General features: G+C 30.3%; 2 protein-coding genes across 3 annotated transcripts in view; both read left to right on the forward strand.

The window, feature by feature from the left end:
• The first annotated feature begins 152 nt into the window (after nucleotides 1-152).
• LOC111629893 (vacuolar protein sorting-associated protein 13D-like) lies at nucleotides 153-8,625 on the forward strand. Its single transcript, XM_023373822.1, has 12 exons — nucleotides 153-361; nucleotides 428-674; nucleotides 776-955; nucleotides 1,030-1,196; nucleotides 1,278-1,406; nucleotides 1,483-1,627; nucleotides 1,754-1,929; nucleotides 2,351-2,547; nucleotides 2,656-2,812; nucleotides 2,893-3,001; nucleotides 8,065-8,368; nucleotides 8,438-8,625. The coding sequence occupies exons 2-12, from the start codon at nucleotides 459-461 to the stop codon at nucleotides 8,623-8,625; spliced, it is 1,968 nt and encodes a 655-aa protein (XP_023229590.1). The 5' UTR covers nucleotides 153-361; nucleotides 428-458.
• A 1,712-nt stretch (nucleotides 8,626-10,337) lies between these two features.
• Nucleotides 10,338-23,819, forward strand: part of LOC111629886 (vacuolar protein sorting-associated protein 13D-like) — a 24,192-nt gene continuing 10,710 nt past the window's right edge. Inside the window, exons 1-16 of one of the 2 annotated variants that reach the window (XM_023373812.1) lie at nucleotides 10,338-10,473; nucleotides 10,540-10,786; nucleotides 10,888-11,067; nucleotides 11,142-11,308; nucleotides 11,390-11,518; nucleotides 11,595-11,739; nucleotides 11,866-12,041; nucleotides 12,463-12,659; nucleotides 12,768-12,924; nucleotides 13,005-13,113; nucleotides 18,175-18,478; nucleotides 18,548-18,726; nucleotides 18,803-18,943; nucleotides 19,045-19,341; nucleotides 23,008-23,144; nucleotides 23,226-23,401. In XM_023373812.1, the coding sequence (XP_023229580.1) occupies nucleotides 10,571-10,786; nucleotides 10,888-11,067; nucleotides 11,142-11,308; nucleotides 11,390-11,518; nucleotides 11,595-11,739; nucleotides 11,866-12,041; nucleotides 12,463-12,659; nucleotides 12,768-12,924; nucleotides 13,005-13,113; nucleotides 18,175-18,478; nucleotides 18,548-18,726; nucleotides 18,803-18,943; nucleotides 19,045-19,341; nucleotides 23,008-23,144; nucleotides 23,226-23,401 (2,710 nt within the window). In that variant the 5' untranslated portion in view covers nucleotides 10,338-10,473; nucleotides 10,540-10,570. The remainder of the gene's footprint in view (nucleotides 10,474-10,539; nucleotides 10,787-10,887; nucleotides 11,068-11,141; nucleotides 11,309-11,389; nucleotides 11,519-11,594; nucleotides 11,740-11,865; nucleotides 12,042-12,462; nucleotides 12,660-12,767; nucleotides 12,925-13,004; nucleotides 13,114-18,174; nucleotides 18,479-18,547; nucleotides 18,727-18,802; nucleotides 18,944-19,044; nucleotides 19,342-23,007; nucleotides 23,145-23,225; nucleotides 23,402-23,819) is intronic. The other variant, XM_023373813.1, reaches the window with a different exon arrangement.

Genomic DNA, 23,819 nt, shown 5'->3' on the forward strand with positions numbered 1-23,819 from the left:
ATCGATTTGCTAAACCAGAAATAAATAGATTATCCAATTCTGTATGTATAAAAAAAATAAAACAAACAAAAATTAAAATTATGTCAGAAATTATTGGGTAAACTTAGTACATTATTATAATTATTATATAAATAATTTCTTCTTTTATTTTAGTACCAAAACAAACGTTATACCTTGTGTCTCATACAACATTAGCAGTACCACTTCCATATTTACACAACCAAATATGGTTGAAACCGGTAGATAAACCAGTGGTATATAGTTGTAATCCAATTGTTTGGCAACATATTGTGAAACCAGGAGATATTGGTGGAGAATTGAATATTTGCAGATCTGCAGTTTCTTATGAAAAACATTATAGGTATGCTTCAATTAATCTATTCATTTGATGATGATGATGATGATGATAATTTATTTTTGTTATTAGGATCAGTGTTTGTGTAAAACGAGAACGTTACATGACTGATAATCCACAAAGTACCGTTTCGTACAGTTCCCAAAGGTCATTTGTTTCTTCGGGACAATTATCTCATCAGCCAGGACATAAAATTTTTTTACTTCCTCCTCTAAAGATTACTAATTTGCTTCCATATGAATTACATTTTGTTGTGAAAGATAATGAATCTTGTATATCGGGATATATCAAGCCTGGTCATAATACATCTTTACACAATGTAAGTTCTAAATATAACACTTATTATAAATTATTATTAAAATTAATTGAGTTATTAAGTAAATTAATTTGTATTTTAAATCAAATTACTTGCAAATTTAGGTCGATGTTAGTGAAATAATGATTTTTGAATTTTCCTGTGAAAATTTTCAAAAATGTAATGAATTGATTGTCAGGCCTTGTTCTCGTGAATTTTTAACACGAATTTTAATGTACGATAATCAAGACCGACTATTAATGCTGCAAGCAAGAGTTATCCCTCTGTATGGTGGTGCTTTGAAGGTAAAATGTTATTATATTTAATGTGTAAGAAAAATTCTTAAATTGGAGATTTTATATTGTTTTTATTTTATTAGATAAACATTTCATCGCCATATTGGTTAATAAATAATTCTGGTCTACCATTGGTTTTTCGTCAAGAAGGAACCCAAGTAGAAGCTGCCGGACAATCGGATGAACACGAATTGGCTAGAAGTGTAGTGCCGTTACTGTTCTCATTTGCAGATAAAGATGCCTCGGCCATGTATATATTTCTGTTACGACTTTAGCATCGATTTTATTATTTTATTATAAATTCTAACAAAAATTGCTTACTTTGTTACAGGTGCAGTATAAGAATAGGACGATCACTTCATCCGAATTCTCTAACTCAATGGTGTAACAGTTTTAATTTACAAAAAGGAATTAGAGTTCGTCATTTACATGTAACACCTAGAGATTCCAGACCAGATTGGTAACTATTTAAAAAGAAAATGATTGTTTTTATTTATATTCAAATTATTTAAATTAAAATAATTAATTATTAACAGGGTTTATACAATTGGAATTGATGTGAGAATGGGAAGAGGACGTTACAGAGATACTTACATGGTTACAGTTTCACCAAGATATCAGTTAGATAATAAAAGTAGCTATAAATTGGAATTTTCTCAGAAATTTGCTGTTGAAAATCTAGTAAGGATTGATATTTAGTATTTATTTATTTAATTTTATTCTTTTTTTATGTTCTTCACTAAATTTTTGATATAATTGGAATTTTGCATTTCATTTAATATAATTACAAATTTTTATATTTTATAGAAAAAATTCAGTCATCAATATGTGATGTCTGCAGTTCCAAATTGTCACATGCCATTTCACTGGCCCCGTGTCGATCTAGATAATTTACTCTGTGTTCGTCTTTCCGATGTACCAGACTGCATGTGGTCGGGTGGATTTTCAATAGATAAAATTAATTCTTTTCACGTTAATATGCGGTAAGTAACAAATTTATTTTGCATAATTAAATGTAAATGACTTAGAATTTTAAATTATAAATGTAGTTAATAAAAATTTTGAAGTGTAAATTATTATTATTATTTATTAACAAAATCAAGTGGTGAATATATGTGATTAAAATTAACAATGTTTAGGATCAAATTAACTAAAATGGAATGTCTGGTATATTATGGAAGGATTTCTTCCATAATATACCAGACATTCCGTACCTAGATTTCTTTCAGGACAAAAATATGTTTACTTTGAGTTTTAATTTCTTTCTTTAGTGAAAAATATGAGTTAACTATCATATATTTTATTTCTGTAATTGATAAGTGGCTGATTTTATAGTAACTTTTGATTATTAATGCATGTAGTACATACTTATTAGTACAAATAGCTAATTTGAATAATTTACAGGAATGGCCATGGGAAATCTCATTTCTTAAGAGTAGAAATAATATTGCAAGGTGCTAAATACATTATTGTCTTCTCTGATGCAGAAAATATGCCATCACCTCTACGAATTGATAATCATTCAGAAGTTCCTATAATTTATTATCAAACAAATATTATAGATGAAAGACTAAAAACATCTGTAAGACCAGGTTCATGTGGTAAGTTATTTAGTATTTTATATACATACATACATATATATATATATGTGTGTGTGTGTGTATTTTTAAAAATTTATTTGATTTATATTTATAAATGTTTATTCGAAGTGCCTTATGCTTGGGATGAACCAACTCTTCCTCCAATGATTACTTGTTGTGCACCTGGTGGAGCAACTGCTACTTACAATATGAATGTATTTGGCGAAGGAGACAAATTATTTTATGGAAATTTTATTTACTTGTCATTTACTGGCACATTTTCAAGGTTTAATATACATGTGTTTTTTAAATTTTCAACAGTCTGCAGACAAATTAATTGCTTATGTTTTGTTTTTAAAATTACAGTTTAGAAAAGCAAGATCCACTTCAGACAAAAAGTTTTAAGAAGATGATGTGTCAAGATTTAGTGTTGGATGTGCCAGAAGGAACAACAAAAGTGATTTTAAGCAGAAAAGTAAACTAAATCATTTTTAAATATAATAATAATCATTTGTTGTAGATTTAAGAGAATTCAGTCGATGTTCTATTTTGTTTTAGACTGTTAAAAATTTAATGTAAGTTTTTTTTAGTATGCAGTAGAAACTTGTAAAAGCCAGAACTCAATGGAACTATCCTGCATTTCCATGTCTTGCAGGTTTTCCACCTTTAACAAATCTTGCCACTTTTCTATTTCTCTCTGTTGCCTATAAAAAATGCCCTAGCAATATCTCGTTTTCTTTTATAAGTAAATTGTAAAAGTAAAACTTATTTTTTCATCTAATTCAAATTGAATTTGTTAAAGATGGCTGCATATTGTAAAGATTTTACATACAAATAAATAGGCATAGTTTATTTTTTAATTAAAATAATATCATTAAAAAACTTTAGTTGTGTTTGGTTTTCTAATGAAATTATATCTGTAACTTTATGAAAAGGTTCTTGGTCTTTTTTAGCTTTTCCAAATTCTCTGAAAATTTTTACGTAGCTAAAAACTTGGGATCTTCTATTAGCTGATCTACATCTTTATCATCATCTTACTTTGCAAGTCACAGTTTTGTGGAGGTTTATATTATTGATTTCTGTTGAAAAAATACATAAGAACAAAAATATAAGACAAAAATGGAAGACTGAGCCTTTCAATGTATTTTGAAACTCCTTCTAATGAAAAATAATTTTTCCTGATAGATAGCACTGCACAAATGTGGAAATACAGAACAAATGATTTCTGGCTTTTATTTCTATGGTTACCCTTATTTGGGCTTTAGTAGTGAATTTCTTCCATTCTATCTGTGTCTCACAAGTTCCAGCTTTCCATTTGTTAGGTTAATGTAATCATTTTACTGAAAAATATTTGTACAGTTGACCCCCTATAACACGGGTTCCTATAGTTCGGATTCCTATATCACGGCGAAAAAATTGCGACAGTATTCATACAAACATGCTAAAAAACTCCTATAATTTGGTAAAATGTCATTGCCAACTCATGTCACGATAGGATTGGTCGAATCTAGACCAATTACAGATATTGCACAAACCATTGAGTTTAAACGAGCAGTGGACCTACTAAAAACCATTTATTATTTAACGTCCATAAAAATTATATTTATATTAATGATGTCTCCAAAGTTCAGTGAATTTTTTGCAAAAAAAAAATAATTTATCAGGAAGCATGCAAGCGCCATTTGATGACAAGTTCCACGACGAAAACAAGCTTAAGCAATGGCATAGTCGAACAGTGCACACTTGGTAACTAATCCTACAATTTTTTGTTTATAGCATAGTTTATATGGATTATTCCCAAAAAGTTATATGTGTTTTGGAAATGTTGAGTCAAATTAGTCTAGAATCGATTAATTTTATGGAAGAAACCTTTGAAACAGCCGTAGTCCGTAAACTGCATACGTGCTGGGCTGCGATTGGCTGGACTCATAGAAAATGGATTCATAAAAACCGGAATGTATCTACCGTGTTATAGGGGGTCAACTGTAATTACCACCTTACTGAGGTTCTTGCTTTTGCAGGTTTCTGTATTATATAACCTTAAGTAGTTTAATAATTGTAAGTTTTTATTGATTTATATTTTTTTTTACTTGAAATGCACTGCATTAACTATGAGATTTTCTTCTTGAGAAGTTTCCTCACACATGACAATATCTTAAAAAATTTCTTAAACCAAAAATTATTTGTAAAAATGCTTGGTCAAATTATTTTACAAAACCCCATATATTCATTATACCAAAAACAACTTAATCAAACTAGAAAAATGTAATTATAATGATAAGCACACCTTGCTTACTTTCCCAGCAGACTGTTGTGTGTGTTACAAATGTTTTTGGATTTTTTGATAAGCCTACTTCAGGTTGTTCTCTTATGAACTTCGTTGTATTTTTGAATTTTCAGATGAGATTCTATTTTGGAATGTTTTGAAAACTTATATGTAACAATGGTAATGATGTTTTAAACAAGAGAGTATAATGCATGCTCAGACTTATATCCAAAAAATTTAAATGAGAAACTTAAGATGTTGGTTTTGATAAGTGAGGTATTTAAATAAGTCAATGGAGTTTGACAACACAACTCTCATAAAAGCAGCTTTTGAAGCACACTCTCTGAGAACATTAGAGCTTTTGGAGATTTTTAAAATGAGTATGAAGAATGAATGCATTAATCATAAGGACTATGCTACATTATCTATGACTTGGCAGTCTTTATATGATAACCCTCTAAAAACAAAGAGCAAGAACAACACCCAACAGGAAAAGACAACTTACAAGAAGATAGCTAAGAGTCTTCTTGGCTGTCTTTTTGCCAAGATGTTCAGAGACCTGAACATCTTGGCAAGCACATAGCCCTAAACACAAACAGCTTCTTATGCAAATATTAGGACCTATTTCTCAAGTGTTTTCTGAAAAATGGAACCCTGAAAATTGAGCATTTAGCTAAAGAGTCTTTGGAAGTTTCATTTTTTCATATAACTTTGATAGCCAATTGGATAAGATGCTAGGCCAGGAACTACATGATGTAGGTTTGAGTTTGCTAAGTTTCATTCAAATCAGAGACCCAAATGTTTGGCTGTCTCTTTTTTAGCCTGGTGCACATTGTTTATTTAAACTAATAACATAAGTTTTTCATTTAAGTTTTTGGATATAAGTCAGCATGTGTTGTACTCTCCTGTTTAAAAACATTCCCACATTTAAGAGTTTTCAAAACAATTCAAAATAGAATCTCCTCTGAAAATTCAAGATTCAAAACTAGAGTGAAGTTCATGCAAGATGCCTGAAGCAGGCTTTTCAAAAAAGCCAAAAACATTTGTAATGTATACAGTTTTTTAATGCATTAAACGTGCTGGAATAGAGAAAGGTGTTTGTTTATTGTATATAATTAATTCCAGTAAGCATTTATTTATATATACAGTTCTGCTGGGAAAGTAAGCAAGATGTGTTTTCAATTATAACAGTTCATTTGAAAATTATTTGTTTACTTTTAAAAAAAATTTTGAAAAATTATAAGAAACAATTCAGTTCCTTTTATAATTTTTTTATCTGTGTAATTAATTATTATGTTGGTGCAGTGTATCCTACTTGACTTATATACCAATGCCTAAATGCTATGTCAGACCAAAGTAGAGACAGCTGTAGAAAATGTTTGTTTACATGTTGTTTAAGTTTATAGCTGTATCTAAGAATTTTCTAACTATATGATGCAGTATGTGTTTAGTATGCAGCTTTCTGTAGTGTAGTATATATGCTGTTGTAAAGCCCTAATGGTTCAAGACTTTTGTGTAGTATATTCAGTATGATGCCTGTAAGAAAGGATTTTAGGCACAATAAATATCTTATCCGTTCACCACAAACACTTCATTTTGTAGGTGACTTCTGAGTATTTACCAAGTTTTTCTGTGTATGTTTTGTGAGTGCTTGGTACAGCTGTGTCTGTGATGGATGTGTTTTGTTTCGATTGTCAACGAATGTGATGTCTGGTGGTCTGCAGGTCTTGGAATGGATCATTGTTCTAACTTTTTTCTTGTCATTGTGGGCAATGCAGGATTTTTATGATGCTAAGCTGTGACATGTTACATCATTAATTAATGTTTGAGAACTTAAATTGCATCACAGATTGCTTATGATAAGTGCTGACCACAAACTTTTGTACCAGGATTAATGGGTAACTCAGTGTTTCTCAATCTTGGACCCCAGGAGATCTGCAAATATGTTGGTGGGAGCCCTGAGTACTAAAAAGAAGCATATTACTGTCTTTTCATGGATTGTCTGTTTTGTGATTAATCTGTTTTGTGTGAAATTTGAGAGGAAGGTGCTATTTTTAAGTCAGTGTAGATGGTCAGTGTGGCCCACAATGACTAACTACTAATACTACTACTACTACTATCGATAAGTTGTTAATTGTTTTATTATCTTTAAACAAAAATTCTCTTCCTGATTTTAAGTTAGTCAAATTACAATGTTGTTATTTTATTGTACTTGGAAGAATGTTTTCTCTAACATTTAATTAATAAGTAGTTTTGCTAGATCTTATTAATTTTATATATTATAAATGGGTTACCGGCATGCCGGTTAAACTGCAACTATGTGGCATGCCAGTCATTCTGCGAAAATACAGTTTATTGTGGAATAGGAAAAAGTTGATTCTCATAATATTTACTTTTGACGTAATTTTATATCTTTTAAAAATTTTAATTTAATTAAATTCAAAACATAAAGGCATTGTTTTAAGAAACATTTAAAATATATATTAAAAACATAATAATTTAACTCAACTTTTGCAAACCACCAAAAGTATATTTTCTGGCAGACCCACTTAATAAAAGTTTGAGAAACACTGGGATAATGCATGCCCTTGGGATATTTCATATTTATGTGCATGCATATATATTTATGCAAATATACAGATATGTAAAAATTCTTATGAAATAAAAGCTGGCAAGGACTTGCACAACTTTTCTGTCACTCATAATTTACAAGTTAAAACTTGTATGTGGTGTTTTCAGTTATAAAAATTATTTTTTAATGAAATCTTGTATCTGTAAAAAGGCAAAAGGCTTATTTTTGGGTAGGAGTGAGTTTTTAAAGAAATTGTAAATAATGAGTAAAGCTTTTATTAAGTCTGACTCCATTTGAGATATGATACATGACCTTCTTCAATCTCCTCCATCTGTTTGACCTTTAACTATCAAAATTTAAAAGCAACAATGCCCCATATATAGAAATATAACTGCCAAGTTTCAAAAGTTTTAGTTCAACCAGTCTAGAGATATAATGCAAAATTATGCCAACACACAAAAAAACTCTTAGAAAATTGTGCGTATGTTTTTGGCTCTTAGTGTGTGACAACATTGAAAAATGCAAAAGCAGGGGTCAAAATTTTACCAATTATCATACTTTTGGTATGTTATATTCTATAACAGCTGGGAAAATAAAATTCATATTTGTAGTGATTGCTAATTCTATAGATTTGTTAACAATATTTATATATGTTATGTTATATGTAAACATAGTATTATCATTTCAATTTGTAATAAAGGAACAGGGAAAGAGGAGCCAACTTTGGAGAATGGGAAGCACTGGTTTATTGCATCACGAAGGCTCGAGTCCACCTCAAGATCCACGTAGAAAAGTAAGCCAAAAGGATTTAGAACGCACTTTGGTTTTGGATATAGCAGGACTAAGTCCTTTACCGGGTATATTCGTCCCTCTAATGTTACGAAAACCCGACGAACGAAGAAGTTTAACGCAGACGTGGCATTTTACCGAAGATGGCAGACTTTGCTGCGATCATCCAAATCTATTTGTTCAACCTAAAGATGGATTTTCTGGCTTAAAAGCAGGTAATTGATATTTGTTTGTAAAAAGAACATTATTTTAAAAAATTCTAACTTAAAGAGGCATTCATAAAGGACAAGAAGCAGTACTTGGACCTAATCAACCTGTTATATACATGACAACACCAAATGATATTCCTCTCGAACAAGCCATTGTTCCACAGAAACTCAGAGGTGGATCTGGAGTGCTGGCTGTTAAAGTGATTCCTGATGGACCAACGAGAGTTCTTCAGATATATGACTTCAGACAAAAGGTAGTTTAGTATAGTTATAAAAATAATTATTTATAAAAACTTCATACTTTATTAATTATTAATATAAANAGTAAGCAAGCCAATGACATAGTTCATTTCATATGAAACAATCTATATCATTAGTTTGCTTACTTAGCTGCTTGCAAGGAAACATACCCAGTGCTAGTGGCATGATGCACAGTGGTTACTATACATGCGAATTTGCCTCCATTAATTATCTGCCAATGATATGGGAAGAGACAGGATTCTGTAGAGAGACTTGCATTTGTCTTTGAATGATAGATAAAAATGCCATTGCAGCTGTTTATGCTTGTATCATGACCAGACAATCATCTCTCCTGCTGGTTTGTTTGGGACATCCAGAACCTGCCCACTGTGTGTGTCTTGACATATCCATTGTCCACAACAACATCTCACGGTCAGGTTAGAATGGCCCATGTGGTGGACAATTTGTTGAAACAGCCATACTGCTTCTCTCAGTTAGATGATGTGGCTTTTGTCAAACTCTTTCAGCTATACATAATGTTTATGACTATGTCATACAAGCATGTCTGGTGTTTGAAGACCTACAAACAACAGCTACTCTGAAAATTCAGAACATAGTGAGCCTCTACATGCCTTTTTTATAGGATACTGGTGTAACAACTTTAAGCCACTATGATGGCATTACCTGGCATATAATTGGACCACAATTGTAATCATTTACAACTTTCTGAGACATAGTTGTATGTTGAGTTTTGCAGTATACAGTAATTGGACAGTTCTATCTGGGGATATAACTTTTTGTCAAAAAGTGTAAGTTCTTATAATGAATAATATCTGTAGCTGTATGTTTTATACTTTGATATAAAGTAATATAATAGCTTGCATTACTGAGAAAAACATCTGTGGTGAAAACCTCATCAGATAAGAAATTGGGTCTCAACTCATGTAGTATGTGTACAGTACATGTAGACAAAATAAATTTCTATTAATCTTTATGCTTTTAATCAATTTTTAATTCATTTTTAAGTTATAAAAATGAATATAAAAGTTTAACTACTAATGTAACTAGTTGTCATCATTAGTGTAACCAAATGAGAGTAAAAATGTGGTATAAAAGTTTTTAATCATGATTTGAAAGAGTATAAACTATAAACTCAACAAAATTCTGGAAACTCTTCACATTTCTAACTGCACGCACTTAACAGTATTAAAATGTATTTAGGAGTATGAAAAGATTTTTTATGGTTAAAAAAAAACAATTCTTAAGCTTTATTTTTAAGTACATTTTTATTTCATTTCTTAGAATTTTAGTAGAAATAATCTTGAAAACAAAATGGGGAATGTAATTGGAATAATTAAGAAAATTTTATTTTATTTTTTTCATTTCTTTATAATAATCAAATATTATCTTTTCTAGGATTCACATAGACTTAGAAAACATCAATTGATAATAAAAATAAATGGTTGGCAACAGCTTGCACCTGTGTCAGTAGATCAAGTTGGTGTATTTTATCGATTTGCTAAACCAGAAATAAATAGATTATCCAATTCTGTATGTATAAAAAAAATAAAACAAACAAAAATTAAAATTATGTCAGAAATTATTGGGTAAACTTAGTACATTATTATAATTATTATATAAATAATTTCTTCTTTTATTTTAGTACCAAAACAAACGTTATACCTTGTGTCTCATACAACATTAGCAGTACCACTTCCATATTTACACAACCAAATATGGTTGAAACCGGTAGATAAACCAGTGGTATATAGTTGTAATCCAATTGTTTGGCAACATATTGTGAAACCAGGAGATATTGGTGGAGAATTGAATATTTGCAGATCTGCAGTTTCTTATGAAAAACATTATAGGTATGCTTCAATTAATCTATTCATTTGATGATGATGATGATGATGATAATTTATTTTTGTTATTAGGATCAGTGTTTGTGTAAAACGAGAACGTTACATGACTGATAATCCACAAAGTACCGTTTCGTACAGTTCCCAAAGGTCATTTGTTTCTTCGGGACAATTATCTCATCAGCCAGGACATAAAATTTTTTTACTTCCTCCTCTAAAGATTACTAATTTGCTTCCATATGAATTACATTTTGTTGTGAAAGATAATGAATCTTGTATATCGGGATATATCAAGCCTGGTCATAATACATCTTTACACAATGTAAGTTCTAAATATAACACTTATTATAAATTATTATTAAAATTAATTGAGTTATTAAGTAAATTAATTTGTATTTTAAATCAAATTACTTGCAAATTTAGGTCGATGTTAGTGAAATAATGATTTTTGAATTTTCCTGTGAAAATTTTCAAAAATGTAATGAATTGATTGTCAGGCCTTGTTCTCGTGAATTTTTAACACGAATTTTAATGTACGATAATCAAGACCGACTATTAATGCTGCAAGCAAGAGTTATCCCTCTGTATGGTGGTGCTTTGAAGGTAAAATGTTATTATATTTAATGTGTAAGAAAAATTCTTAAATTGGAGATTTTATATTGTTTTTATTTTATTAGATAAACATTTCATCGCCATATTGGTTAATAAATAATTCTGGTCTACCATTGGTTTTTCGTCAAGAAGGAACCCAAGTAGAAGCTGCCGGACAATCGGATGAACACGAATTGGCTAGAAGTGTAGTGCCGTTACTGTTCTCATTTGCAGATAAAGATGCCTCGGCCATGTATATATTTCTGTTACGACTTTAGCATCGATTTTATTATTTTATTATAAATTCTAACAAAAATTGCTTACTTTGTTACAGGTGCAGTATAAGAATAGGACGATCACTTCATCCGAATTCTCTAACTCAATGGTGTAACAGTTTTAATTTACAAAAAGGAATTAGAGTTCGTCATTTACATGTAACACCTAGAGATTCCAGACCAGATTGGTAACTATTTAAAAAGAAAATGATTGTTTTTATTTATATTCAAATTATTTAAATTAAAATAATTAATTATTAACAGGGTTTATACAATTGGAATTGATGTGAGAATGGGAAGAGGACGTTACAGAGATACTTACATGGTTACAGTTTCACCAAGATATCAGTTAGATAATAAAAGTAGCTATAAATTGGAATTTTCTCAGAAATTTGCTGTTGAAAATCTAGTAAGGATTGATATTTAGTATTTATTTATTTAATTTTATTCTTTTTTTATGTTCTTCACTAAATTTTTGATATAATTGGAATTTTGCATTTCATTTAATATAATTACAAATTTTTATATTTTATAGAAAAAATTCAGTCATCAATATGTGATGTCTGCAGTTCCAAATTGTCACATGCCATTTCACTGGCCCCGTGTCGATCTAGATAATTTACTCTGTGTTCGTCTTTCCGATGTACCAGACTGCATGTGGTCGGGTGGATTTTCAATAGATAAAATTAATTCTTTTCACGTTAATATGCGGTAAGTAACAAATTTATTTTGCATAATTAAATGTAAATGACTTAGAATTTTAAATTATAAATGTAGTTAATAAAAATCCTGAAGTGTAAATTATTATTATTATTTATTAACAAAATCAAGTGGTGAATATATGTGATTAAAATTAACAATGTTTAGGATCAAATTAACTAAAATGGAATGTCTGGTATATTATGGAAGGATTTCTTCCATAATATACCAGACATTCCGTACCTAGATTTCTTTCAGGACAAAAATATGTTTACTTTGAGTTTTAATTTCTTTCTTTAGTGAAAAATATGAGTTAACTATCATATATTTTATTTCTGTAATTGATAAGTGGCTGATTTTATAGTAACTTTTGATTATTAATGCATGTAGTACATACTTATTAGTACAAATAGCTAATTTGAATAATTTACAGGAATGGCCATGGGAAATCTCATTTCTTAAGAGTAGAAATAATATTGCAAGGCGCTAAATACATTATTGTCTTCTCTGATGCAGAAAATATGCCATCACCTCTACGAATTGATAATCATTCAGAAGTTCCTATAATTTATTATCAAACAAATATTATAGATGAAAGACTAAAAACATCTGTAAGACCAGGTTCATGTGGTAAGTTATTTAGTATTTTATATACATACATACATATATATATATATGTGTGTGTGTGTGTATTTTTAAAAATGTATTTGATTTATATTTATAAATGTTTATTCGAAGTGCCTTATGCTTGGGATGAACCAACTCTTCCTCCAATGATTACTTGTTGTGCACCTGGTGGAGCAACTGCTACTTACAATATGAATGTATTTGGCGAAGGAGACAAATTATTTTATGGAAATTTTATTTACTTGTCATTTACTGGCACATTTTCAAGGTTTAATATACATGTGTTTTTTAAATTTTCAACAGTCTGCAGACAAATTAATTGCTTATGTTTTGTTTTTAAAATTACAGTTTAGAAAAGCAAGATCCACTTCAGACAAAAAGTTTTAAGAAGATGATGTGTCAAGATTTAGTGTTGGATGTGCCAGAAGGAACAACAAAAGTGATTTTAAGCAGAAAAGTAAACTAAATCATTTTTAAATATAATAATAATCATTTGTTGTAGATTTAAGAGAATTCAGTCGATGTTCTATTTTGTTTTAGACTGTTAAAAATTTAATGTAAGTTTTTTTTAGTATGCAGTAGAAACTTGTAAAAGCCAGAACTCAATGGAACTATCCTGCATTTCCATGTCTTGCAGGTTTTCCACCTTTAACAAATCTTGCCACTTTTCTATTTCTCTCTTTTGCCTATAAAAAATGCCCTAGCAATATCTCGTTTTCTTTTATAAGTAAATTGTAAAAGTAAAACTTATTTTTTCATCTAATTCAAATTGAATTTGTTAAAGATGGCTGCATATTGTAAAGATTTTACATACAAATAAATAGGCATAGTTTATTTTTTAATTAAAATAATATCATTAAAAAACTTTAGTTGTGTTTGGTTTTCTAATGAAATTATATCTGTAACTTTATGAAAAGGTTCTTGGTCTTTTTTAGCTTTTCCAAATTCTCTGAAAATTTTTACGTAGCTAATAACTTGGGATCTTCTATTAGCTGATCTACATCTTTATCATCATCTTACTTTGCAAGTCACAGTTTTGTGGAGATTTATATTATCGATTTCTGTTGAAAAAATACGTAAGAACAAAAATATAAGCCAAAAATGGAAGACTGAGCCTTTCAATGTATTTTGAAACTCCTTCTAATGAAAAATAATTTTTCCTGATAGATAGCACTGCACAAATGTGGAAATACAGAACAAATGATTTCTGGCTTTTATTTCTATGGTTACCCTTATTTGGGCTTTAGTAGTGAATTTCTTCCATTCTATCTGTGTCTCACAAGTTCCAGCTTTCCATTTGTTAGGTTAATGTAATCATTTTACTGAAAAATATTTGTACAGTTGACCCCCTATAACACGGGTTCCTATAGTTCGGATTCCTATATCACGGCGAAAAAATTGCGACAGTATTCATACAAACATGCTAAAAAACTCCTATAATTTGGTAAAATGTCATCACCAACTCATGTCACGATAGGATTGGTCGAATCTAGACCAATTACAGATATTGCACAAACCATTGAGTTTAAACGAGCAGTGGACCTACTAAAAACCATTTGTTATTTAACGTCCATAAAAATTATATTTATATTAATGATGTCTCCAAAGTTCAGTGAATTTTTTGCAAAAAAAAATAATTTATCAGGAAGCATGCAAGCGCCATTTGATGACAAGTTCCACGACGAAAACAAGCTTAAGCAAATGGCATAGTCGAACAGTGCACACAATCCTACAATTTTTTGTTTATAGCATAGTTTATATGGATTATTCCCAAAAAGTTATATGTGTTTTGGAAATGTTGAGTCGAATTAGTCTAGAATCGATTAATTTTATGGAAGAAACCTTTGAAACAGCCGTAGTCCGTAAACTGCATACGTGCCGGGCTGCGATTGGCTGGACTCGTAGAAAATGGATTCATAAAAACCGGAATGTATCTACCGTGTTATAGGGGGTCAACTGTAATTACCACCTTACTGAGGTTCTTGCTTTTGCAGGTTTCTGTATTATATAACCTTAAGTAGTTTAATAATTGTAAGTTTTTATTGATTTATATTTTTTTTTACTTGAAATGCACTGCATTAACTATGAGATTTTCTTCTTGAGAAGTTTCCTCACACATGACAATATCTTAAAAAATTTCTTAAACCAAAAATTATTTGTAAAAATGCTTGGTCAAATTATTTTACAAAACCCCATATATTCATTATACCAAAAACAACTTAATCAAACTAGAAAAATGTAATTATAATGATAAGCACACCTTGCTTACTTTCCCAGCAGACTGTTGTGTGTGTTACAAATGTTTTTGGATTTTTTGATAAGCCTACTTCAGGTTGTTCTCTTATGAACTTCGTTGTATTTTTGAATTTTCAGATGAGATTCTATTTTGGAATGTTTTGAAAACTTATATGTAACAATGGTAATGATGTTTTAAACAAGAGAGTATAATGCATGCTCAGACTTATATCCAAAAAATTTAAATGAGAAACTTAAGATGTTGGTTTTGATAAGTGAGGTATTTAAATAAGTCAATGGAGTTTGACAACACAACTCTCATAAAAGCAGCTTTTGAAGCACACTCTCTGAGAACATTAGAGCTTTTGGAGATTTTTAAAATGAGTATGAAGAATGAATGCATTAATCATAAGGACTATGCTACATTATCTATGACTTGGCAGTCTTTATATGATAACCCTCTAAAAACAAAGAGCAAGAACAACACCCAACAGGAAAAGACAACTTACAAGAAGATAGCTAAGAGTCTTCTTGGCTGTCTTTTTGCCAAGATGTTCAGAGACCTGAACATCTTGGCAAGCACATAGCCCTAAACACAAACAGCTTCTTATGCAAATATTAGGACCTATTTCTCAAGTGTTTTCTGAAAAATGGAACCCTGAAAATTGAGCATTTAGCTAAAGAGTCTTTGGAAGTTTCATTTTTTCATATAACTTTGATAGCCAATTGGATAAGATGCTAGGCCAGGAACTACATGATGTAGGTTTGAGTTTGCTAAGTTTCATTCAAATCAGAGACCCAAATGTTTGGCTGTCTCCTTTTTAGCCTGGTGCACATTGTTTATTTAAACTAATAACATAAGTTTTTCATTTAAGTTTTTGGATATAAGTCAGCATGTGTTGTACTCTCCTGTTTAAAAATATTCCCACATTTAAGAGTTTTCAAAACAATTCAAAATAGAATCTCCTCTGAAAATTCAAGATTCAAAACTAGAGTGAAGTTCATGCAAGATGCCTGAAGCAGGCTTTTCAAAAAAGCCAAAAACATTTGTAATGTATACAGTTTTTTAATGCATTAAACGTGCTGGAATAGAGAAAGGTGTTTGTTTATTGTATATAATTAATTCCAGTAAGCATTTATTTATATATACAGTTCTGCTGGGAAAGTAAGCAAGATGTGTTTTCAATTATAACAGTTCATTTGAAAATTATTTGTTTACTTTTAAAAAAAATTTTGAAAAATTATAAGAAACAATTCAGTTCCTTTTATAATTTTTTTATCTGTGTAATTAATTATTATGTTGGTGCAGTGTATCCTACTTGACTTATATACCAATGCCTAAATGCTATGTCAGACCAAAGTAGAGACAGCTGTAGAAAATAAATGTTTGTTTACATGTTGTTTAAGTTTATAGCTGTATCTAAGAATTTTCTAACTATATGATGCAGTATGTGTTTAGTATGCAGCTTTCTGTAGTGTAGTATATATGCTGTTGTAAAGCCCTAATGGTTCAAGACTTTTGTGTAGTATATTCAGTATGATGCCTGTAAGAAAGGATTTTAGGCACAATAAATATCTTATCCGTTCACCACAAACACTTCATTTTGTAGGTGACTTCTGAGTATTTACCAAGTTTTTCTGTGTATGTTTTGTGAGTGCTTGGTACAGCTGTGTCTGTGATGGATGTGTTTTGTTTCGATTGTCAACGAATGTGATGTCTGGTGGTCTGCAGGTCTTGGAATGGATCATTGTTCTAACTTTTTTCTTGTCATTGTGGGCAATGCAGGATTTTTATGATGCTAAGCTGTGACATGTTACATCATTAATTAATGTTTGAGAACTTAAATTGCATCACAGATTGCTTATGATAAGTGCTGACCACAAACTTTTGTACCAGGATTAATGGGTAACTCAGTGTTTCTCAATCTTGGACCCCAGGAGATCTGCAAATATGTTGGTGGGAGCCCTGAGTACTAAAAAGAAGCATATTACTGTCTTTTCATGGATTGTCTGTTTTGTGATTAATCTGTTTTGTGTGAAATTTGAGAGGAAGGTGCTATTTTTAAGTCAGTGTAGATGGTCAGTGTGGCCCACAATGACTAACTACTAATACTACTACTACTACTACTATCGATAAGTTGTTAATTGTTTTATTATCTTTAAACAAAAATTCTCTTCCTGATTTTAAGTTAGTCAAATTACAATGTTGTTATTTTATTGTACTTGGAAGAATGTTTTCTCTAACATTTAATTAATAAGTAGTTTTGCTAGATCTTATTAATTTTATATATTATAAATGGGTTACCGGCATGCCGGTTAAACTGCAACTATGTGGCATGCCAGTCATTCTGCGAAAATACAGTTTATTGTGGAATAGGAAAAAGTTGATTCTCATAATATTTACTTTTGACGTAATTTTATATCTTTTAAAAATTTTAATTTAATTAAATTCAAAACATAAAGGCATTGTTTTAAGAAACATTTAAAATATATATTAAAAACATAATAATTTAACTCAACTTTTGCAAACCACCAAAAGTATATTTTCTGGCAGACCCACTTAATAAAAGTTTGAGAAACACTGGGATAATGCATGCCCTTGGGATATTTCATATTTATGTGCATGCATATATATTTATGCAAATATACAGATATGTAAAAATTCTTATGAAATAAAAGCTGGCAAGGACTTGCACAACTTTTCTGTCACTCATAATTTACAAGTTAAAACTTGTATGTGGTGTTTTCAGTTATAAAAATTATTTTTTAATGAAATCTTGTATCTGTAAAAAGGCAAAAGGCTTATTTTTGGGTAGGAGTGAGTTTTTAAAGAAATTGTAAATAATGAGTAAAGCTTTTATTAAGTCTGACTCCATTTGAGATATGATACATGACCTTCTTCAATCTCCTCCATCTGTTTGACCTTTAACTATCAAAATTTAAAAGCAACAATGCCCCATATATAGAAATATAACTGCCAAGTTTCAAAAGTTTTAGTTCAACCAGTCTAGAGATATAATGCAAAATTATGCCAACACACAAAAAAACTCTTAGAAAATTGTGCGTATGTTTTTGGCTCTTAGTGTGTGACAACATTGAAAAATGCAAAAGCAGGGGTCAAAATTTTACCAATTATCATACTTTTGGTATGTTATATTCTATAACAGCTGGGAAAATAAAATTCATATTTGTAGTGATTGCTAATTCTATAGATTTGTTAACAATATTTATATATGTTATGTTATATGTAAACATAGTATTATCATTTCAATTTGTAATAAAGGAACAGGGAAAGAGGAGCCAACTTTGGAGAATGGGAAGCACTGGTTTATTGCATCACGAAGGCTCGAGTCCACCTCAAGATCCACGTAGAAAAGTAAGCCAAAAGGATTTAGAACGCACTTTGGTTTTGGATATAGCAGGACTAAGTCCTTTACCGGGTATATTTGTCCCTCTAATGTTACGAAAACCCGACGAACGAAGAAGTTTAACGCAGACGTGGCATTTTACCGAAGATGGCAGACTTTGCTGCGATCATCCAAATCTATTTGTTCAACCTAAAGATGGATTTTCTGGCTTAAAAGCAGGTAATTGATATTTGTTTGTAAAAAGAACATTATTTTAAAAAATTCTAACTTAAAGAGGCATTCATAAAGGACAAGAAGCAGTACTTGGACCTAATCAACCTGTTATATACATGACAACACCAAATGATATTCCTCTCGAACAAGCCATTGTTCCACAGAAACTCAGAGGTGGATCTGGAGTGCTGGCTGTTAAAGTGATTCCTGATGGACCAACGAGAGTTCTTCAGATATATGACTTCAGACAAAAGGTAGTTTAGTATAGTTATAAAAATAATTATTTATAAAAACTTCATACTTTATTAATTATTAATATAAAATTTTTAGCAGTTGGTATCCATGACAAATTCTTCAACTGATTGGGTTGTTGTCGAGGAACAAAAAAAATTAAAAACTAAATTGGCGGTTGCTAAAAACAGTTTGCACAAACAAACTTTTTCAAAAATTGAAGAAACTTATGCTGTTCATGTAAGTAAAACTAGTAACTTTAAAATAATTCACTTTTGTAATAATCAAATAAAATAATTTCCACACTTAAATGCACGTAAATTACTTAATTACTTTTTCAGATATACTCTCATTTGTCAGGAGGTTTTGGAATTTCGTTAATCAATCATCTCAGCGAAGAGTTAATTTATATATGTTTACAAAACATCATGGTTGAATATAACAGGACTCACGATGGCCATTCTGTTGATGGGAGCATACAAAATATCCAAGTCGACAATCAATTGCGTGATGCAGAAAAACCCACATTACTTTTTGTTACGCCACCGAGCAAGAAAGATCAGCAGCGGCACTTGCCTGCCATTCATTTTACAGCTAACAAAGTGTTCACGACACATATCAATGCAGAAATTTTTAAGGTTTGTACATTAAACAATTCATTTTAATCTATTCTAATACAAAGAATGATTCTCCCACATTTTCTCATTTGAATGTTTATTTACATTCCATCTTCAATTACCAACAAATTAATGTATTATTGCTTTAATCTTAATCATTCTTATAAATTGGGTGACTAACTAGAAGTATTTCAAGAGCTGCATTTAAGACGTCAACATTAGAACTAAGAGAAATAGTAGTAAAATATATACATGCAGTTTCTCTAAAATATGTACATACATATGCTAAAACATAAAATGAACAAGGAAACAAATGAGTAATGTGTTAATAGGGATAAAACACTGACAGTAAAATAACTAACCAATAAAATAAAAGGATTCAAAATTAATGACTTAAAAAAATCATTAGGAAATTTTATAACCATTATATTAGATAGATAATTGATGTCTTAGTTACATTAATTAAATAATGCTTATAATTAATGAAAGTATCATTAGAAAAATTGTAATCAAGTTTTTAGAAGATTGCTCAGATATGTCTACTTACAAATAAATTAAAATGATTTCGTATCAATGAATCAATAGTCTACAGATGTGCTAGAAGTTTTAAAAAAAATAATGTTGGTCCAGAAAGATAGTTGCTTGGGGACTTATTCTAAGCAGTCAAAATTAAATTCAAAACATTTGGCAATATTCAAAAATTTGCAGAAAATTATGATGACACCCAAGCCAAGTTGACCAAAAGAATTAGATATATCATGAAGATATGTCAGTATTAAAATGAAACACTTGGGAATTGTCCAAAGAAAAAGCAGTTTTATCTCAAACAGCATTGTGTGATTTGACCAAACAGTGCAATTCAACTTTATCCAAGTAAATCTTGCAAATACTTGAAAGTGTGGAAATTAATTACAGTGGTTCCTCGTATAACGTACTTAATCCATTCCAGGTGCACGTCCGTTAAGTGAAAAGTCCGTTATACGAAATGCATTTTCCCATAGAAATACATATTAAAACATATAATTCATTCCACAGCATAAAATAACCGTAATGTACCATGAAAAAAATGAAAATGGAACAGCCACCAATTATGCCGGGTAATCAGATGTGAGGAGGAGGTGGAGGAACACTTACTTCACACATTCATACAGATACAGACTTTTTACACATTGCAGCAGGTCTCTTTTTATTGTTTTTTAATCAGAGTCAGATTCAGGAGAAGCTACCGGTGTTTGCAGGGTCAACTTCTCTTGTTCCATCCTTTGTTTTTTTGGCAGATGGCTTCTTGAGAAACATGTCCAAGGTGGTCTGTTTCTCTCTCTTCTTTAACACCTGTTGGAAATGACGGGCAAGGGTGTCATTGTAGAGATCATTGATCCTGCTGGCCTCAGCTTTGTTTGGATAATGAGTGTTGGTAAACTCCTGAACCTCTCCCCATTCGACAAGGAAGTTTTTGTCAACTTTCACTCCTGATGATTTCTTGCTTTGTTTCAATTGAAATCACCTTTCTGTTTTTTTAGAAGCCATGATTTGCACAACACTTGAATAAATGTAAATACCCCTGCACTGAGGTGATGTACGTAATAAACAAGGGAGCAAGCCGAATCCCAATGGGAGCTCTGTACTTCAGATATACTAATAATATATTCTAATAATACTAATATATTATAAAAATAGCAGATTGTCATTGGCAATGGCAAAAGAGTGGAAACATCATTCGCACTTGTTCGCAGAAAGTCCGTTGCTCGAGTCATGTAACGGCCAAACAGAAAGTCCGTTGTTCGCAGCGTCCACTATTCGAGGCATGANGGCGTACATTATACGAGGCACCACTGTATATCAAAAAACATGAAATTCTGCCAAATATACCCTAACTTTGTTCAATAGATATCTTTTGGACTTGTTTAAAACAAGATGTATTCAAATAATTTTTCTGCATAAAACCGAACAAATGAGAAACACAGAATAAAGTAAAAATTTTAAAAATTTGACTCTGCTTTTTGAAATGATTGTGAAGAGTCTATGGAGATATCATGATTAAGGCTTTCAAACAAAGCCTACTAGCTGTAATTAAATAAGCAATTTGCCAGTAAATTTTAAATATGGAAAAAATTTTTTTTTCACAAACATAAAACTTTACAGTTTTGTTCCGTATCAATATCACTGTGTTATTTTGATAAGATATATCTTAGTTGTCACCAGATTAGGTTTATTGACATTGGACAATGTAAATGTAATAATAATTTTAGATCTACAAATCAAAGATTAAATAGAAAACTTAGATGACATCATTATAAGTTTTTGAATAATCATACGTTTTACATAAGCTGAACTACTGGTATTTCACAACAATGCATAGATTGTAAGCTGCGCAGTGTTTTCTCCAAGTTGGTTTTAGTCGTCCAGTTGACTTGCTGAATATTTCCTTTGACCAGTAAAATAAATATTTTAAAATAATACTAATCACTGTAATAAAGATAAATGGACTAAGGATTAGTATCCTATTTAATATTTTACTGTGAGTATAGTTTGTTACCATTAACAAAAGTTTTGTAAATGGTAAATTTATTTATGGACTACTAAAAATTTTTCCAGGTAAGAATGCCAATGTATTTTCATTACCAAAATATAAAAATTATTTACGTAATTAATTTTAAAAAAATTAACACTAACCTGTTGTCACTAAGAGCAAACCCATTTTGGATTCAAGTAAGTCCACAATGGAGCATCAAGATGATGAGGGATGGGGCTAGACGTACCCAGATGAGCCATTTCCTGAAAAATTCCTGGGGTTTTTACCCATTTGAATTCAATCCTGGGTCCCGAGTGGTAGGTTGTCACGCTACCTGCTTGGCCATCACTCTTTCAGTATTAACTAGCAATAAAAATATCTTTGTATTTCAGTTATTTGAAATACAATTTTATTTTCAAAGATATTTTTATTTAGATTGACTAGAAGTTTTTTTACATTTCTTAAAATACTAAAATTAAAATAGGTTTATAATCAGTATTCATTACCTTGTATTTTTAATTTGATTATACAAGAATAGAAGTGAAAATATAAATTCATAAAGATACAAGATTAATTTTAAAATTCTTTTCATAAAGATACCAATATAAGTTATAAATCACATCAAAGTTTGTTTTGTATTAAATGCTGATAGTGATGTATAGATTTCAACTGCAAAAATAGAAGTTAACTTTGATAAATTCATTCTTAAAGTTGACCCTGGTGACCAGCAGCAATAATCTATGGAACAAACCATAGCTCTATTTTTGATATATCACAAATAAGTTGATTTAGTTCTATTTAGAATTTCTCAAAACTGAGTAATTACTTGCTATCGTTTATATTACATCAGTGATTGAGGAAATGGGAAATAATTTTGATTGCGATACATACCTCACAGAACCACATGGAAGCAAGATTCATAAATATAAATTAGCTTAATAGAAGTCACTTCAAACAGTGTGTTAAATTGTCCAACAAATATACAAAGGAATGTTTGTGGAATAAATTTTAATATATTTGTGTTTTCCATTTAAAAACTGCAATTCAAAAACAATTTACTAAGAAATGTGGTAATAGTAAAAATTAATATGCTCTGAATAACATTTAATCATCGGTTTATAAAACAATTTTATAATATGGATTATATGCTAACATTTAAATTTTTTATATTTCAGCATCTAATTATCACAATTAAAAACTTAACAGTGCAAGCAGAAGAAAAACTTCTATTTAAACTTCTCCTGTTTGCCGGTTTTAATCAGTCGGATGCAGAATTAGAAAAAATGGATGAAAATGATACTCTTCCTCAAAGGTATAATTTTAAGTTTAGCATTTGTAATTTTCCCTAAAGGCATGATTTTGTATTTGGATTGACGTATGTATTTTCCCCCAGGGCATTAATGTCGTCAACATGTACACGCCGTTATTACTTTAACACTTTGAAATTAAGTTTACCCCAAGTGAAACTGAGCGTTCTTACATCTGGAAGTCTTCCTTCTGAGTTATCACATATAAAAAAGAAAATGGGATGGAAACTGATTCGATTTGAAGATGCTATGATTGAATTAGGTTGCTTTTGTTTTTATTTGCACAGGAATCCCCGTTATAAATTGTTTATTGTCTTGTTGTAAACTTCTGCACTTGCATTACAAAAAAATCCAGCAATGAGTTGCATAACTTTCTCAGCTATTATGAGATCTTATTTAGAAAATATATTGTAATTAAAATTATAAAAGTTAACTTATAACAAATGGTTCTAGACACAATTTTATTGAGATATTGTTATGGAAAACTTTTTGCCATTTTATGTTAAATATACAAGGTCTGTTCAAAAAGTATCGGACCTTTGGTCGGCAAAAATAAATTTATTGACTTTGAGGAACAAAACCCTAATCCCCTTCAAAGTAGTCTCCTTGGTAATGTATACACTTCTCCCAGCGTTTCTGCCATTGCTGGAAACACTGCTGGAACGCATCTTTTGGAATGG

This window comes from Centruroides sculpturatus, unplaced genomic scaffold, assembly GCF_000671375.1.
Source record: "Centruroides sculpturatus isolate CEXI.00-Female unplaced genomic scaffold, Cexi_2.0 scaffold642, whole genome shotgun sequence".
NCBI lineage: Eukaryota > Metazoa > Arthropoda > Arachnida > Scorpiones > Buthidae > Centruroides > Centruroides sculpturatus.